We start from the raw sequence: 17495 nt of genomic DNA, 5'->3' as shown, positions 1-17495 counted from the left end.
ACACACATATATATATGTATATATACACATATATTTATTCATGTTTATTATACAAACATATCGGTTATATACGCAGTTCACACACACACACACATATATATATATATTTACTTACATGTATAGGTTGAAATCCCATGTGTCCACAATAATAGTATAATTATTATGACGTTAAATATAATAATTTAAAAAAAAAATTAAAATTAATCAATCAAACGAATAATAATTAATAATTAATCTTTCATTAATCGACAGATGACAAATCAGTTGATAATATGATAATCAATCAATCTATCAATCAATCCTTCGCTAATAATAATAATATTTACAATAGTTAAGTCGGTAGCTATTCACAACACTCTTTTAATGGAAGATGAAAACTATTAAGGAAGTAAAATACCAAAAAATGCAAGTACGTAATAATATTAATGGACTATAATATAATATTAATAATATATAATTAATAATTAGATATATATATTTATTTATATATATATATATATAATGCCTCGAACGAAGAAAGTTTTTTAAAATTTGTGTACAATTTCACTAATATTTATTTCACTAGCATAAAAATGTTCAAAGCATGTACGTAGTATGTCTGTTTTGATTCAATCAGCTGACTTTTCGATCATTCATTCAATCAATCAGTCAATCATTAATTTACTCTATTAATCAATGAATCGATCGATCGACATTTTAGTTACTCATACAATTGTTAATATCTCAATTAATCAAGTTTGCTAGAAATAAAACACGACTAATCAATCAATCAGTCAATCAATCAATCAGTCAATCAATCAACCTACTAATCCATTTACCTCGCAAATCTATGAACCCACTAAATCAACCAACCAACCAACCAATCAATCAATCACTGAAACGTCATTAGCAGCATATCACTGCCATAGTTTCAAAGATTGACGCCATTCCCGCTACCACCACCATTATTATTATTATTATTGTTATTATTATTACCGTTAACAACCTGCGCTGCTCCTCCCAAGTTACCACTACTACCAACGTTATTATTATTATTATTGTCACCATAACTGATGCAGCCGTTGCTGTTGATCAGACCATTATTAGTACAATTGCTACCATTACTTACGCTGCTATCGTCCAAAACGTCAAAATCGATGACAAGCAATTTAGTGTCTTCGGTACCGTTCCGACTTCCGACCGCGCAGACGAGTTTCGTGTTGTTGCACCTGATTCGCCAGACGACTCCGCCGCTTCCGCCGCTATCCAAAGACACTAAATTTCTAAGATGTTCCCCGGTTTTTAGGTCCCAGAGTTTTACTGTGCCATCGTCCGAGCTGGTGATTATTAATTTTCCATTGAACTGCAGGCAGGTTACTGCACTCATGTGTTTGTTGGGACCTGGAACGATTGATCGAACCGTTAGTTGAGTGATTGATTGATTAGTTGATTGATTGATTAGTTGATTGATTGATAGATTAGTTGATTGATTAATTGATTAGTTGATTGATTGATGAAAATAATGTTGAATTTATTACTTAACAAGCGATAATGAATGACGATAATAATAATAATTTATTTTATTTTATTCACAAAACTAATTATTATTAACTTACTACCTTGCAGTGTCTGCAGACATTGTCCAGTTGAAATGTTCCAAACTTTCACAGTGCTATCTGCGTTTCCGCTTACCTGGGTAGTGTTTTGTCGATCAATCAATCAGCCAATCAATCAACCTATCGATCAACCAATCAATCAATCGATCAATCAATCATTCCTCCACTCATCCATTTTCAAATCATAAATTCATCTATCCACCAGTTTACTAACAAGACAGAGCATTATATCTTGGTTACTTACGACTGATTAGTAATTAATAGCCAATCATTCATTCATAAGAAAAAAATTGTTTCAAAAAAGTTTGTAGGTTATGTTTCAAATTTCATTCATTTATTTATTCATTCATCTAGCGATAATTCATTCAATTATTCATTCAATTATCTCATTCAATCATTCACCCATTCATTCATCCGTCTATCAACTAATTCACAAACTGACCAGAACAATATTTTTTAGTTCAGCACTATTTGATAGCCATTCTTTCATTCATTCAATAATCATTCATTCAATCAATTCATCCATCAATTCGTTCATTCATCCTTAATCCATCCACCTATCCACTAACCAGAATATTATCCTTAAGTTCCATTCCACTAGTGAGTGACTGGTGCCCAACCAAGGTGTGCACGCATACTCCAGTATCTACATTCCAAACTCTGATGGAGGTATCAAGAGATCCACTAACAATATGCGTGCCATCAAACTGTTGGTACGCATACAAGTGTACGAATGTGAGTATGTATGTTTGTACGTGTGTATGTATGTATGTTTGTATAACAAACCTGCAAAGAGTAGACCCTATTATTATGTCCAGCCAGTGTCTGGAGACACATGTCTGAGTCGGGGTCCCAGATTTTGACCATGTAGTCGTAGCCACCGCTAACGATTCGGCGTCCGTCGAACTGAACGCAGCGCACGGCGGCGACGTGTCCGATGAGGATTCTCAGACACTCGCCTGTCTCAATATCCCAGACGCGCAGCGTCGCGTCTCGACTGCCGCTCACAACTCTGCATGGGATGGTTTGTTGTTGCCACTGATCATCATGACTTCATTTTAATGTTGTAGCTACTGGCCACACAGACTTGCTTGCACGCACACACACACACACACACATCAAAGAGCAACACCGACCTCTTGTTATGTAGATGCATGCACCTCACAGTACTAGTATGCCCAAATAAGGTATGCTTGCACTGGCCGGTTTCGGCGTTCCATACTTTTAGCGTACGATCAGTCGATCCACTAATTATCAGGTTTCCATTCATCTGACTTGACCAGACGCCACCCGTGTGGCCAGTTAGGGTTCTTAGGCACTAGGATTGTGCATAGATATCAATGGCTTAATGCATGCATACGTGTGTTATGTATGTGTGTAGTATGGTATGTATGTTTGTATGTGCGTACGTATGTAAATGTGTATATTTGCTTGTTATATATGTATACATATGTAGGTAGGGTGAGAATGTACGGAATGTATAATGTATGTATAAAATACTTTACTGAATAAAAGTTTATTTGAATTGAATTGGATGTGTGTATGTATGTATGTATGTTTGTACATAAATACGTATAAATCTCTCTCTCTCTCTCTCTCTCTATATATATATATATATATATATATATATTTTCATGATTAATAAATAATAATTAAGACAAATAATTAAGTTATATAAAAATAAATATAATAAATAAACGAATAAATAAGTAATTAAGATGAATAATTGATATATATATATATAAAAATTTATATATATATATATATATAATAAATAAACGAATAAATAAATAATTAAATAAATATGAACGGAAATTTGAAAAAAACATATACCCTCCCAGTAACGGCAGACCAGACTTTTAGCGTATTATCATCCGAGCCACTGACTATTTTGTTGCCTGAAAATTCTAAACAGGTTATCACGTGATCATCATGACCTTTTAAGACCTTCAAATAATTATAATATTATCACGGATCAATTATAATGTTATTATGACAAATTATGATAAGCCGCGCCTGAGAGATAGATAGATAGATAGATAGATAGATAGATAGATAGATATAAATAGATAGAGATTTATAGATAGATAGATAGATAGATAGATAGAGAGATAGATAGATAGATAGATAGATAGTGAATGAATGAATGAATGAATAAATAAAGCATAATTAATTTTCAAGAAATTGTATACTTGCATATTAAACAAAACACTTCTGTGAATTAATGCTACAACTACTTCAACTGCAACCACTCCTTGCAACTACTACTTCTAGCCACTGCTACTACTACCACTAATAATAATAATAATACAGACATATATACACATGAACACAAAAACAGACCTTAGGCAACCTAACAGCGTACTTCCAATTATTTTCCACTTGTTTTTGCCTCAGGTACAACGACTTCCAATACGATCCTGTCTTCGTTGAAGTACCGGAAGCCGCACATCCCTGATTCTGAACCCCCCTCTTCCTGTGGGCCCCCTGGTAGACCAGAGACTCTGTGACCCCTTCTTCTTGGCATTTTTCTCGCCACAATAGGTTATCTTCAGCTAGGGTGTGCCAGTATGAACACGTTTGGGCCGCTCTTACGAGATCACGAGGCTCGAGGAATGATAGGACGTAGAGGGCCAGCTGATTAGGAGATTGTGATTGGTCGGTTAGTTTTAGGCTTGGATTGGTTAATTGATTTTATGTATGGTTAGGGTTAAGGTTAGTTAGGTGATTTCTGGCTTCACAAAAATAAGTTGATATAATAAAGGCTGGTCTACAGACAAGTGATGTCTAACAACAACAACAACATAAGCACCAAAACCATTGTTAACGTTAAAAGGTGATACAATCAACAAGAAGAATAGTTGAAATAATGGTGGTGGCAACGTACCTCTTTCGGCAATAATGATATGAAATCCCTCTGGAATTGTGGCTCGATAACTTGCATCAGATGCCGAACCTGAACAATAATAATAACAATAATTACAAAAATAATAAAACAATAAAAATGACGATGATATTAAATTCTAACAACAGCAATAATAATAACAATAACAACGGACCTGTGTATGATCACAGAGATTTGTAAGTTCATCAAGAGCCAGTAACCTTTCCGCATGTCCCCAAGACTAAAATTATTATTATTTTTGATTATAATTATTAATAAATAACGCCTAATTATCATATCAATCAATCAACAAAACACCCATTCAATCAACCAACCCACTAATTACAATCAATCATTAGGTCAGCCAGTCATCCAACCAGTCAATCATTGATTGACTGATTAATTCAATCATTCAATCAACTAATCGACCAACCGACCTACCAACCAACCTGAAAAGTTTCAAGCCATCCATGTAATTCAGGCTGTGGATTATTTTTAGAAGGAATTCTTGACTTCTTCATCAGGGATGACATCATCGATGATGAATTGTTGTTACCATTATTGTTGTTGTTGTTGTTATTCGCCTGGAAATCACTGGACATGGTCAGTGTATTTGATGTTAACGTCGTAGTCGAGTTTTTGGGGTTATTGTTGTTGCTGTTCCCAAGTGGAATGTTGAATGGAAAAAGTATTATTAGATGATGGCCGAATGATAAATTAGATAATCTTTCGTGTCAATATTTTGCAAGATCAATAAGACAGCAACAACATCATCATAGACAACATCATCATCATCGACAATAATAGCATCACCCACCAACATCATCAACAACAATAATAGCATCATCAACATCATCATCAACATCATCATCAACAACAATGATGACATCAACAACATCATCAACAACAATCATTACATCAGCCAAACGACAAAAGTGACAGCAGTTCAACTAACATTAACACTGTGCCATCTCCAGAAATCTCTTCACCATTACCATCATCATTATTATTATTACTATTATTATTGACCTGATTACCCTCTTGACCTACATTCAACCAGAGCGGCGATGACGACGACGATGACGTTGCTGATGAAGAAGATGAAGATGATGATGTGTTGTTGTTGTTCTTGTTGTTGCTATGTAAGAGGCTGCTGTTTTCAAGCTTCTGCAATTTCTGCTTGTAAGTAGGATTGGATGGGGTTTGTTTTGATTGATTAAATAAATAAATAATCAATCAACCAACCAACCAATCAACCAGCCAATCAACCAACCAATCAACCAACCAATCAATCAATCAATCAATCAATCAACAAACTAACTTACCCAGTGTTTCTCAATCACCTCCATTGATACAGGCAGTCTTGATTTCAAACTACCAACCCTTGAATCTTGCTGATGACGATCATTATTATCATCATCATCATCGTCTGCCATGTTCTCATCATCATCGTTCTCACCATCATCATCATCATCGCCATTTCTATCTTCATCCTCATCATCATTATCCTCCTCATCAACAAGCACCTGATTGGAAGAGCTTGGCTCATTTAGTTCCTCCCCTCTCTGCCTATCAGAAGTGTCCACATTATTTATGTTAATGCTATTGTTTCTACTCTTGCTGTTGGTATTTATTCTGACGGCAGATGGAGATGTTGACGAGACAACTTGCCTCAGTGATCTGCCAGCACAGTTTACAAATGCTGATGATGACGACGACAACGTCAATGATGACGTGGCTACAGGGGCAGATGATGTGGCTACACCGGCAGATGAAACAGCTGCAGCAGCTGCTAATGTTGACTGCCTTGTAACTCTTTTTCTTCCACTGCTATTATCATTCTCCTCCCCAGTAGCAGTTACGAAAATTGTCGACAAGTCAATTTTTATATCATTAGGTGTCTTTGAGTTTGAATTAACACCTTTGTTATTATTATTATTATTGTTGTTGCTGCTGTTGTGGTTATTATTATTGTTATTTACAGCATCTGATTGGTCAGTTTTAAGCTGAGAGCATGAACTAATGGTAGCCCTTCGTACAGATCGACGATACCCACATACTCTTGCGGTGAATTTTGATTGGCTGCTGCAATCACCTGATGCGCTGCAACTGGCTGGAATATTTAGATCTGATGATTGTGATTGGTTGCGTGGTTGTTTCTTTGTCGAGGACTCTTCTGCTGGTGGCTGCTTACGCTTCATTGGTACTTTGAGAACCTTTGAACTTCTAAGGGATCTAGATAATTTAAATTAACTCATTCAATTCTTACCATTTAGCAAAAAAAGTTAATTTATAGAAATTGAAAAAATTTTTCTCAATGAACCTAGAAGCAACAGGAGTTATCATTGTTGCTGATTTGTTGTTTCTGTGGTTTTGATTTTGGGGTGTTGTACAAACCAATGAAGTTTTATATTTGTCAACAATGACCTGACCCAATTTAGATATCTGTGACAGGTCAGTCAGTGTCCTGAATCGACCCAATTTCTGTTTAGTTAATTTGACATGTGTCACTTTCAGTTTGATGATATATAAATAATATAACAAAGATTTTGAAGAAATTTTCTACAAATGTAGAAAAAAATTGAAAAAAAAATCTCCATAATCTAAATTCACTTTTCTTGCTTTTATGATGGCCTCAGCTTTAACTTTCCCCACGCCAGGGAGAGTTTGAAAATCATCGACCCCAGCCGTGTTTATGTCAATTTTGTTTGACATTTTTCAAGAATTTTTAGGCAACAGTTAGTAATATGGATGTGATGCAGTGAAACTCTGTCAGAATAAAAATTATTATAATAATTTCAGTAATAGGTAAACAAAGCAGAAACAATATTTTTGTTTTGCCTCAAAACTCATCTTTCATGATCCTGATAGGGACTTTTCTATTGTTAGTCAGTCATGAATTAAAATAAGAATTTGCAAAACAAGTCAATGGCCATTTTAATGAATTGAATTATTTTTATTGAAATTAATTAAATTAAGAAAAAGTAACAAAACTTTTTTTTTAGATTCTTAAGAAGTAAAAACGGCAACTAACCTCTAAAGTTTCTACCTCCCCAATCCAAAAAGACCAACAGAACAATATTACGAATAAATTTGAAATGAAAAAATGATGGTGATAACCATTAAAGCACAATAAAATGAAAATAAACGTCCGTTGTTGTTGTAGGTAGGTTGTAACACTGAGAACTAAATAGAAGAGGCAAGTTTTTCTTTGTAACTACAAATTTTCATATAAAGCACACAAAAATCGTAGAAAACATTCAAAAAGAAAAACTTGTAGACATTTATGCCGCGAAATAAGATAGATTAAACTGTTTATTATTATCAAATTAAGCTCAATTTAACGACAACACCACCGTCTGCGTATATAATGTAGATCCGGCCATTTTATATTAAACACACATCCACAGTATAATAATAACAATAGCACGTAATTTACAAGTTGGACAGAAAAATAGCCAAACCTTACATTTTAACCTATTTTTCACTAATTTAAACAATTTTCAGCACAAATACTCAATAATAAAATTATTTTTAGTATAGTAAATAATTTATTTAACAAAAAAATCGTAAATTTTACGTTTTTTGACAATAGCACCTTGTAGTGTAGTTCAGTCTTTGTGGTATTATACTGCGCTTTAGATTTATTGTATAGCGTACAACTTTTCAACTATCAGACATTGTATAAAACCTGGCCGTACACAAGTGCGTGTGCTACATTCATACTCTAATACACCTATACACAATTTTTTATAACATAAACCACGGATATATCAAAAACACATTCATCCATTTACTTAAAGTCCCACCTGGTTCTGAAACCAGTGTAATATTTATTGCGGCAAAAATGTATCAAAACCATGTCATGTATGTATGAATGCTTGTATGTATGTGAGTGTGTGCATGTACGTACGCACATACGTATGTCTGTGTACATCAATAATATCATAAATTCTTGAACAAAATAGGCAAAGAATCTTTAAAAACGTTTCACACACAAATGATAAATGTGAAAGACTTCACACACACACACACCACACACAGACACACACTCAAACACACATACTCTCTCAAACAAACAATAAATATTTGTAAAAAAGACAAAAATTATTGAGAAATCTTGGTAAAAACATCGGTAGCAACAACAATAGCATTGTCTTTTCAAACCACATTAACAAAGTCTTAAAAAAAATGAATGAAATAATTTGACGAACGAATGAACGAACGAGTAAATGAATGAATAAACAAATAAATAAATAAACGAGTGAAAGAACTAATAAATTATTCAATCATTCAATTTGACTCGGCAACCTGATCGATAATTTTTAAGCCATCGACAGCATCGCGAAATTTACTTTCATCGCTAACATCATCGCCACCGTTACCATGTAGTAATTGTTGTTCGACATCATCATCGTCATTATTACCTAAACCACAAACAACCGCATCGTAAATTTGCAGCTGCTGTGGTTGCTGCAGCTGCGTTTGCTGCTGCTGAGGAGAGGTTTCACTAGTTGAAATTTTGTACTTTTCAACAAACTCGACGACTGCCATTTTTTGCCTATGAGAAAATTCAGCGACGTACTGGAGGATTCGCCTCTCGCATTTTTTCAACAGTAATATATTTTCAACGTTTGCTGAAGTCGTCGTTGCGATTTTGGTTGTCACTTCACACTCCTTACTGCTTGTAGCTTCAGGCTGGTTAGAAGAAACAATACAAACAGTAAATAACAATTAATAATTTATTCATTCACTTGCTCTTTTACTCATTCCTTCATTTATTCCGACGATTCTTTACTTTATCAGTTTGCTTATTCACCTACTAATTACGCAATCAATTCGTTTGTAAATGCATCTATCTATCTATCTATCTATCTATCTATCTATCTATCTATCTATCTATCTATCTATCTATCTATCTATCTATCTATCTATCTAACAAAAACCAACCAACCAAATCAGCGTAGCAGCTCCTAATCAACAGCAAGCATCTATTTTCTAGAAAATCCCAAGATTTATATTCATTAGAGGGGTCCACCCATTCTGTCACATCCCTGAGTTTCGTCCGCCTCTCATCCAGGCCATCACCTCTTAGGTAATGCATCAGGGTCTCTGGAGTTGCAGAAAGTTTTGGAGTTGGAAGAATTAGAGGAAGTTTTTTTTCTTTAATTAAGCAAATTATGAAAAATGATAACAAAAATTGAAATTATGAAATAAAATTGTTATAATGATATAATTATAAAAATAATAATTATTATTAACGTTATTACCGATGTCCATTGAGAAAATCCTGAGAAAGGCAATCAGAGAAGGTTCAAGTGGGCATTCAGGGTCAGAGTTCACGTAAAAAGTCTGATTGCTAAGGTGAAGGTCAAAGTTCACGTAAAAAGTTTGATTGCTAAGGCGAAGACCATCATACTACTACTACTACTACTACAACTACAACTACAATTATTACTGTCGCTATAATTAGTATCACCATAATTATTATTGTAATTATTATTATAATTAGTAGTACGATTATTATAACCATAATTAAAAAATATTTATGATCACGATTTTCTTCATTCATTCATTCATAGAGTGAAACACGAAATTTTTAAAAGTATAAAAAGCTTTTCTGGAAACGACGAATGTGAATATGAGCCAAACAAAATTAGAAAAAAAATTAAGAGTAATAGCAGTAGTAGTATTAGTAATAGTAGTAGTAGCAGCAGTAGTAGTAGTAGTAGCAGCAGCAGCAGTAATAGTAGTATTAGCAGTACTGCTAGTGGTAGCAGTATTAGTAATAATAATACCAACGCATTTAAATTAACTCTAGCCAGGACTTCAGCTTTTAAACTAAACAGTGAGTCATTCTTGCTTACCCCTTAATAATAATAATAATAATTATTATTATTATAGTTATAATAATAATAATCATTATTAAAATACGAAATATAGTAAAAGCACAACTACTATTGCTACAACAAAAACTACTACTACTACGACGGCCACAACTACAACTAATTAATAAAAATAATAATAACGACAACAATGAAAATTAATGATAGATAGATGAACGAATAAGGGAATGAATAAAGGAATAGATAGATAGATGGATGAATGGATGGATGAATAAATAAATGAATGAAGGACCAAGTCTTATAGCAACAGCATCGTTACTATTATCTGCATAGACGAAACCATTGTGAAGAAGAAATTCAGAATTGCTTCGGGCGCCATAATAGATTAAGATCTGGGAAAAAAAACATCAATTATTATAATTATTATTAACTATCATCACCATTACCATATTCTATTCATTCGTCCATTTAACTAACCATTCATTCATTCAATCATTCATTCATTCGTTTATTATCATACCTGATCACCAGTTTTAAATTCTTTCATAGCAAAACAATCTGATTGGCTGGTTACTTCGTTATACCCTGTTGAAATCTGGAATTTGATTGGTTGGTTGAGGTGGCGGGCTAATTAATATTCATTATTTTTAAATATCTTCCAGTCAATCAATCAATCGATCGATCAATCAAACGATTATTTATTCATTCATTTCATAACTGCTCAGTCAATCACTCAGTTTTTTCATACAAATATTCATATCTTTTACAGACACACACCTATTTAACAAATCATTCATTCATCCATTCAATCGTTCGATCATTTATTCATTCATTCAATCGTTCATTCATTCATTCAATCGTTCATTCATTTATTCAATTCATTCCCTCCTTCCTTCACTCCACTGACATGTCCATCAGCATGATTGGAAAAATCCCACAGTGGGATAAGCACAGTTTCAGGATCATCACCATCACCAACCAAATTATTATTATTATTGCTTTTATTATTAATTGAAGGTATTTTATTCTGCCTCGTCATAATCGTTGAGACAGCCCACCTTGACAAAAAAATTTGAATAAATTAACATAAATTTGAATAAATTAACATAAATTTGAATAAATTAACATAAATTTGATAGAAATTACAATAACGACAAATTATGATAACAATAATATTCACAACTAGAACAACAGTAATAATAATTATTGTAAGTATTATTAATACGAAAATAATAAAAATTGACCTATAATCATCATAGCAGAACGTTTTAATGGGCAGGTTTGATGCATCCGTCAAACCCTGAATAAATGAATGAAGGAATGAATGAATCTGACTGGATAAATGTACACAAGAAATGAATGAAAAAATGTACAAATGTGTGTATGAATTAATGATTGAATGAACAAATAAGCGAACAAACAAACGAATGAATGAATGAATGAATCAACAAACTTGAAACAGTTTAAAGAAATAGGCATACTGCCTAGCAATGCTTTTATACTGGTTCATGACATCGGCTTTAAAAAAAATTAATTTTTTTCATCATCATCATTAACGCCAACATCATCATCACAACTTTCATTACCATCATCACAATCGTCATCTTCATCATCACCACAATCACCACCCCCATCATCACGTGATTAACTAACTTACTAACTAAAAATCGGAAGATTCTTAATCAACGCCATCTCACTGATGGAGAAATACAATGGAGTAGTGTACGAATCGGGCAAAATCTCTGCAGTGTCATTATCATTCCAGAAGTCAGTCACACCAGCCATCAAAATACACTTACTACCACTGCTACCACTGCAGTTAATGCTGCTACGACTGCTGCTAGTAATACTACTACTATTACTACACTACTACAGTTACTAATAACAGCAATAATAATAACTTCCCTAACTTAAATATGGACCCCAGTGCGACTTTTCAAGATTAGCGCACTCACATAGGAGAAACAAAGACATGAGAATATTAGGCATAGACTGCAGAATTTTATCTGATTTCGCTATCTTTCCTGGGTGATAACGGTTAAAAAGGTTAAAGGTCAATTACACTCTTCCAAAGGTCAGAGGATTCAATAAAGCGCACAATACGTGCTGAACGACGCGTCACACACGGAGCATGTGATAGGCGGGGATCTTTTTGCCATATTCGAACCCGGTTACTGCGAAATAGAACCAGGCGACCTTAACCATTAGACCATCACGCCGCCCTAATGATTAGGACAGTGGTCAGGTGATGACGACGACGATACTGATAACGATGAATGTGTTGATAACGTTTAGAGATGATAATGAAGTTAATGATAATGATAATTATAATGGTAACAACGACGATGATGATGGCGAATGATTAGAAATGTTATAATGGATAGTAATGACGATGATGGCTGTTGGTGAGACCGATAGGAGAGAGCATAGCATCTGACGTCTTCATCATCACATCTCTTGCCACTGCCAAAATAAGATCACCCTCCTGATATGATGATGATGAAGATGATGGTGATAATGGTGATGATAATGGTTGTAAGAATGATGATGATGATGGTTGTAAGGATGATGACGGTTGTGATGTTCTTCTAATGGCAATTAATATTATTATTACGATGGTGATGAAGAAGATGATGGTGATGATGATGGTGGTGGTTATGATAACAATGATCAGGTGTGATGACAATGAGGGCTATAATATTTATGACATTAATGTGCTAATTTGTTTGTTAAAATATTTGCCGATTAGTTTTAATAGGGATGTACTAACTGAATGGTAAAATCAGTGATGTGCTTTAAAATAGATATATACGTAAAATAATATAATTAAAAAAAATCATAATAGCATAAAAGACAACAAAATTGACTTTTATATCTTGTACAGCCTTCAAGCCAAAACCTTGAGAACCAAACTGATCAACAGTCACTTTAGAAGTATCGACTTTATTTTTATTCAGCCATTCGAAGAACTGTGTTACATATTCAGATCTATTCTGTCGATGTTTCATAACATAAGCTGAAAAATAAAATTTTGAAAAATATTAAACAAAAATTTATGAAAGCCAACTAGATTTTAGACTCGTTATTTTTGAAAAATACATAAAACAAAATAAAGTTATGAAAATATTAACTATAATAAATGAAAATAATGATACAAAGATCTAACGAACGTTGTTGCTTCTTCCTTAGCTTTTCGACGATGTTGAATATTTCAACAAAATTCTCCCACTCATTTTGCTGTTGTTGGGTCTGGGGCAGAATGCTACATCCTGAAAGATTTTTTTATTTTTAACAAATTTTAAAATCATTAACAATAATCATAACTGATAAATAGAAATAGATATCTTTCAGTTGAATTAAAATAATAAATATTAAAATTAAATTAATATGCATACCTTGTTACATTATTTAACATATTAATAAACATTTAAGTTAAATGATTTAACATATTAAACAGCATAAAGGCAAGTGATGATTGGTCAGATAAGTCAACTAATTAGTGTCACTAATTTAGATTTTGTGATGAGGAAAAACAGCATATTAGATTAGAATTAGAATAGAGACTAGGAATGGGTAGAAACAATAGTAACACCTTATTTGTCTAGCTAACTTTTGATCATGTTTATATAAATTTTGAGAAATTATATTGAAACATATAGACGTCTTACTTTCTAGCAGTTGATTGCACATTTCTAAAACTTCCCTACGAAAGTGCCTAGGCATCCCTGAATCCACTGAGGCGTGGTTTGATCTCGAATTTTTCGCTTTTTTACCCATTTTATTGGAAATTATTTTATATGAAAATAATGAAACTATTTTAAAATTTTAATTCCTGAACTCTTGCGAAAAAAATTAGACTTTGTCCTTCTTACTGCTTTTGATGAGTTAATTTTTAAGTTTTAAAGAGTTTCTTATCGGCCTTTCTTACTGTGCAAAGAGACTTATTTAATTTTAAGACATGCTTGCCGCCTTTGTTTCCTAAATTTAGGAAAATCTAAAAAGAAATTTTGATGAAATTTTAATAAAAATTTGTTTTGAAATAAAATTTAGCTCGCTAACTTAAATTTTATAACAAATACAATTACAGTTGCAACCGACGGTGATAAGAAAAAGCGGCGCTCTATTACTTTTAGAAAACTGTTTAAAAGTAAATTATAACAAAAAGTAAACTTAAGTTGAAAAAACATTCGTCGTACTTTCTTGCCACTCTTGTTTCTTAAATTTAGGGAAATATAAAAATAGGAATTTGATGAATTTTTGTGAAAATTTTGTTCAAATAAAAGATAGTGAGCTACTAAACTAAAACGATAGAAATTTAATTTTCAAATAAAATTACTAAATTTTAAATAATAAAATAAAAAATTATAATAAAAATATAAATAAATAAATCAAATGCAATTTAGAACAAAATTAGATTTTAATACACTTAGTAATTTATTTTTTCATATATTCATTAATGAAGACTGGTAAAAGAAGAACCATGAAGCCAAAAATTTCCACCCAGATAGAAGCTTATGCAAAAAACCAAGTGAAAAAAAAGAGAAAACTTGTTTATTTATTTTTTCATTCACTCACTTATTCACTCAATCACTCATTCACTCAATCTAGATTTTAGTTTAATTTTATATTTTGTTATAATATAATTTTGTAAATTTGCTTTTTTTAGTAAAAATAAAAAACTAACATTTAAATTTAAGTTATTGAGTTTTATTATATTTTATTTTCTATAAAAATTTCATCCCTAGCCATCTTCTTCAATTGTACTAAATGACTGTAGCAACAACAATAATAATAGTGATAATAATAATAATAATACCAATATTATGAATGTTAATATGAATGTGAATAACAACAATACTACTACTACCACCATCATCACTAATTTATTAACTAATACTAACACAAATAATAATATTAGTAATAGTTTTGAAGACAGTGGTTTCACTAATGGCCACACTTTATCGTCATCAGCACTACCGCCATCAACTTCTGTATCATCACCATCATCTACACTAAATCCAATGGATATTGTTAATGTTTCTAAGGATGATAAGAATTATAGAGATAATAATGATGGAAACGATGGTGATGATGATTGTCAAGGTTTTAAGAATGGTGATGATGATGATGGTAATAATAATAATAGTAATATTATTGGTAATTATGATAATAATGTTACTGATCCTAGTAACAATGTTACTGATGATGATGACAACAATAATCCTACTACTACTACTACTACTACTACTGCTGCTACTACTGCTGCTACTACTACTGCTATTACTATTACTACAACTAATGATAATGATGACTGTGATGATGATGATGATGCCATAAAGGTTTTATTTGCTGAAGGAGTTGTGGGTGACATGTTTAAGCAGGCATATAAACCGCCTAAAGATTACATTAATAATGTTCATAATAATAATAATAATAAATATAACAATAATAATTATAATGATAATAATAATAATAATAATACACTGGTTACATCATTGTCATCAACAACAACAACAGCAACAGCAGCAGCGACAACAAATATAGACTTTTTAAAGCAAAAAAATTTTCTAAAAACATTAACACCATCTCCATTGACGTCTTTACCGTCATCATCATCATCATTACAGCCAGTATCATTATCATCATTACAATCACCATCATTATCAGCAAAAACAACAACGACAACATCATTATCAGCAACAACAAAAACAACGCAATCATCATCAGCATCGTCCAGTATAATAGCTAAGTTAAACTCCTTAAATGAAAAATTACAAACACTTCACCAACAACAGCATAAACTGCAATCATCCTTACTATCATCAGCAGCAGCACCGACGACAACGACACCATTACTATCACCACCACTGACAGCAACATCATTACTACTACCGCCACCACTACTTCCACCACCACCACCATCATCATCATCAGCATTCATAGCGACAAAGTTAAACTTTTTAAATGAAAAATTTGAGATAATGCTTAGAAAGCATAGATTGGAGCTAAAAATTCTACAGTTGAAACATAGAGAAGAGGTGTTGATGTTGAGTTACGAAATTAAGGAACTAGAAAATTGTTGTGAGAATCTTTTGGATACTACTTCTGCTGCTGCTGCATCTACTACTGCTACTTCTACTACTGCTACTTCTACTACTGCTACTTCCAATGATAAAGGTGATGATGGTGATGATCCCGAAGAAACGTCATCATCATCATCATCACGGTCGTCATCGATGTCACATCTCAAGAGAAATATGATGGCTTTATTGTCGGAAGAATTTCAAAATGAAGGAACAACAACAACATCATTATCATCATCAACATCGTCACCTCGATATTTCTGTCCTGATAATGATGATGAGTTTCAACAATGTCAGCTGCAACATCATCATCAGTGCCTCTGTGATATTATTCCCTTTAACTCCAACCCTAACCCTGCTGCTACTACTACTGCTACTACTATTACTACTACTACTACTACTACTACTACTACTATTACTACTACTACTACTACTACTACTACTACTACTACTGCCACTATTGCAGCTAGTGCTGCTACTGCTACTACTTCTGCTAATAATAATACTTTTATTAGAAGTAAAAATAATTTTCGTGAGATATATACTATTATTACTAATACCGCAACTATTGCTACTACTACTATTACTGCAGCTGCCACTACTACTACTACTACTACTACTACTACTACTAATAATAATAATAATAATAATATCAAACGGACATCTAAGAATGACAGATTACCTATTAATAATGAAAATGATGAAGACGACGATGATGTCAGTAATGATGATGATGATGATGATGGTGGCCATGGTGATGACGATGATGATGGTGATGATGTCAGTGATGATGATGATGATGACGACGATGATGATGGTGATGATGTCAGTGATGATGATGATGATGGTGGCCATGGTGATGACGATGACGACGATGATGATGTTGTCAGTGATGATGATGATGATGATGATGATGGTGATGGCCATGGTAATGACGATGATGACGTTGAAGATATTTGCGAAACAGTGCATAATCTTAGTCTTAAAAATAATAATTGTCGTCTACACAAAAAAGATGATGATGATGATGATGATAATGATGAAGAAGGAAATGATGATAATGATGAAAAAGATGNGTGATGATGAC

At 32.8% G+C, this 17495-nt stretch overlaps 3 protein-coding genes across 3 annotated transcripts in view; 1 reads left to right on the top strand and 2 right to left on the bottom strand.

Annotated features, from left to right (window-relative positions):
• Window positions 1–910: 910 nt before the first annotated feature.
• On the bottom strand, window positions 911–6018 carry HELRODRAFT_113050 (hypothetical protein; the record flags this gene model as incomplete). Its single annotated transcript, XM_009022855.1, has 12 exons — window positions 5805–6018; window positions 5435–5655; window positions 4929–5136; window positions 4655–4720; window positions 4483–4551; window positions 3939–4232; window positions 3429–3542; window positions 2732–2913; window positions 2382–2607; window positions 2165–2302; window positions 1596–1671; window positions 911–1380 (listed from the first exon to the last, which is right to left on the bottom strand). The coding sequence occupies exons 1-12, from the start codon at window positions 5913–5915 to the stop codon at window positions 911–913; spliced, it is 2175 nt and encodes a 724-aa protein (XP_009021103.1). The 5' UTR covers window positions 5916–6018.
• A 2274-nt stretch (window positions 6019–8292) lies between these two features.
• HELRODRAFT_192484 (hypothetical protein) lies at window positions 8293–14254 on the bottom strand. The gene is made up of 15 exons (XM_009022854.1): window positions 13994–14254; window positions 13496–13594; window positions 13193–13341; window positions 12738–12810; window positions 12236–12349; window positions 11987–12067; window positions 11779–11843; window positions 11570–11625; window positions 11233–11383; window positions 10846–10920; window positions 10618–10717; window positions 10282–10348; window positions 9750–9838; window positions 9434–9591; window positions 8293–9177 (listed from the first exon to the last, which is right to left on the bottom strand). The coding sequence occupies exons 1-15, from the start codon at window positions 14100–14102 to the stop codon at window positions 8773–8775; spliced, it is 1791 nt and encodes a 596-aa protein (XP_009021102.1). The 5' UTR covers window positions 14103–14254; the 3' UTR covers window positions 8293–8772.
• Window positions 14255–15346: 1092 nt separating this feature from the next.
• HELRODRAFT_175428 (hypothetical protein) overlaps window positions 15347–17495 on the top strand; it is a gene marked incomplete at both ends in the record, with an annotated part of 5044 nt that continues 2895 nt past the window's right edge. Inside the window, 3 exons of the mRNA XM_009022853.1 lie at window positions 15347–15428; window positions 16260–16502; window positions 17001–17125. Coding sequence (XP_009021101.1) covers window positions 15347–15428; window positions 16260–16502; window positions 17001–17125 — 450 coding nt within the window. The remainder of the gene's footprint in view (window positions 15429–16259; window positions 16503–17000; window positions 17126–17495) is intronic.

This window comes from Helobdella robusta (assembly GCF_000326865.2).
Source record: "Helobdella robusta unplaced genomic scaffold HELROscaffold_33, whole genome shotgun sequence".
Lineage (NCBI taxonomy): Eukaryota > Metazoa > Annelida > Clitellata > Rhynchobdellida > Glossiphoniidae > Helobdella > Helobdella robusta.
Note: the sequence above shows the minus strand (reverse complement) of the source record. Positions and strands in the feature narration are given on the sequence as shown.

Excerpts from the sequence above, each read along its gene's own strand:
- HELRODRAFT_192484 (XM_009022854.1), bottom strand. The coding sequence starts at position 14,102 with ATGGGTAAAAAAGCGAAAAATTCGAGATCAAACCACGCCTCAGTGGAT. Across the intron at positions 11,384-11,569 it reads TTCTGCTATGATGATTATAG|GTGGGCTGTCTCAACGATTA; the intron begins GTCAATTTTTAT and ends TTTTTTGTCAAG. Across the intron at positions 10,349-10,617 it reads TGCTGTTGCTATAAGACTTG|GGGTAAGCAAGAATGACTCA; the intron begins GTCCTTCATTCA and ends ATTATTATTAAG.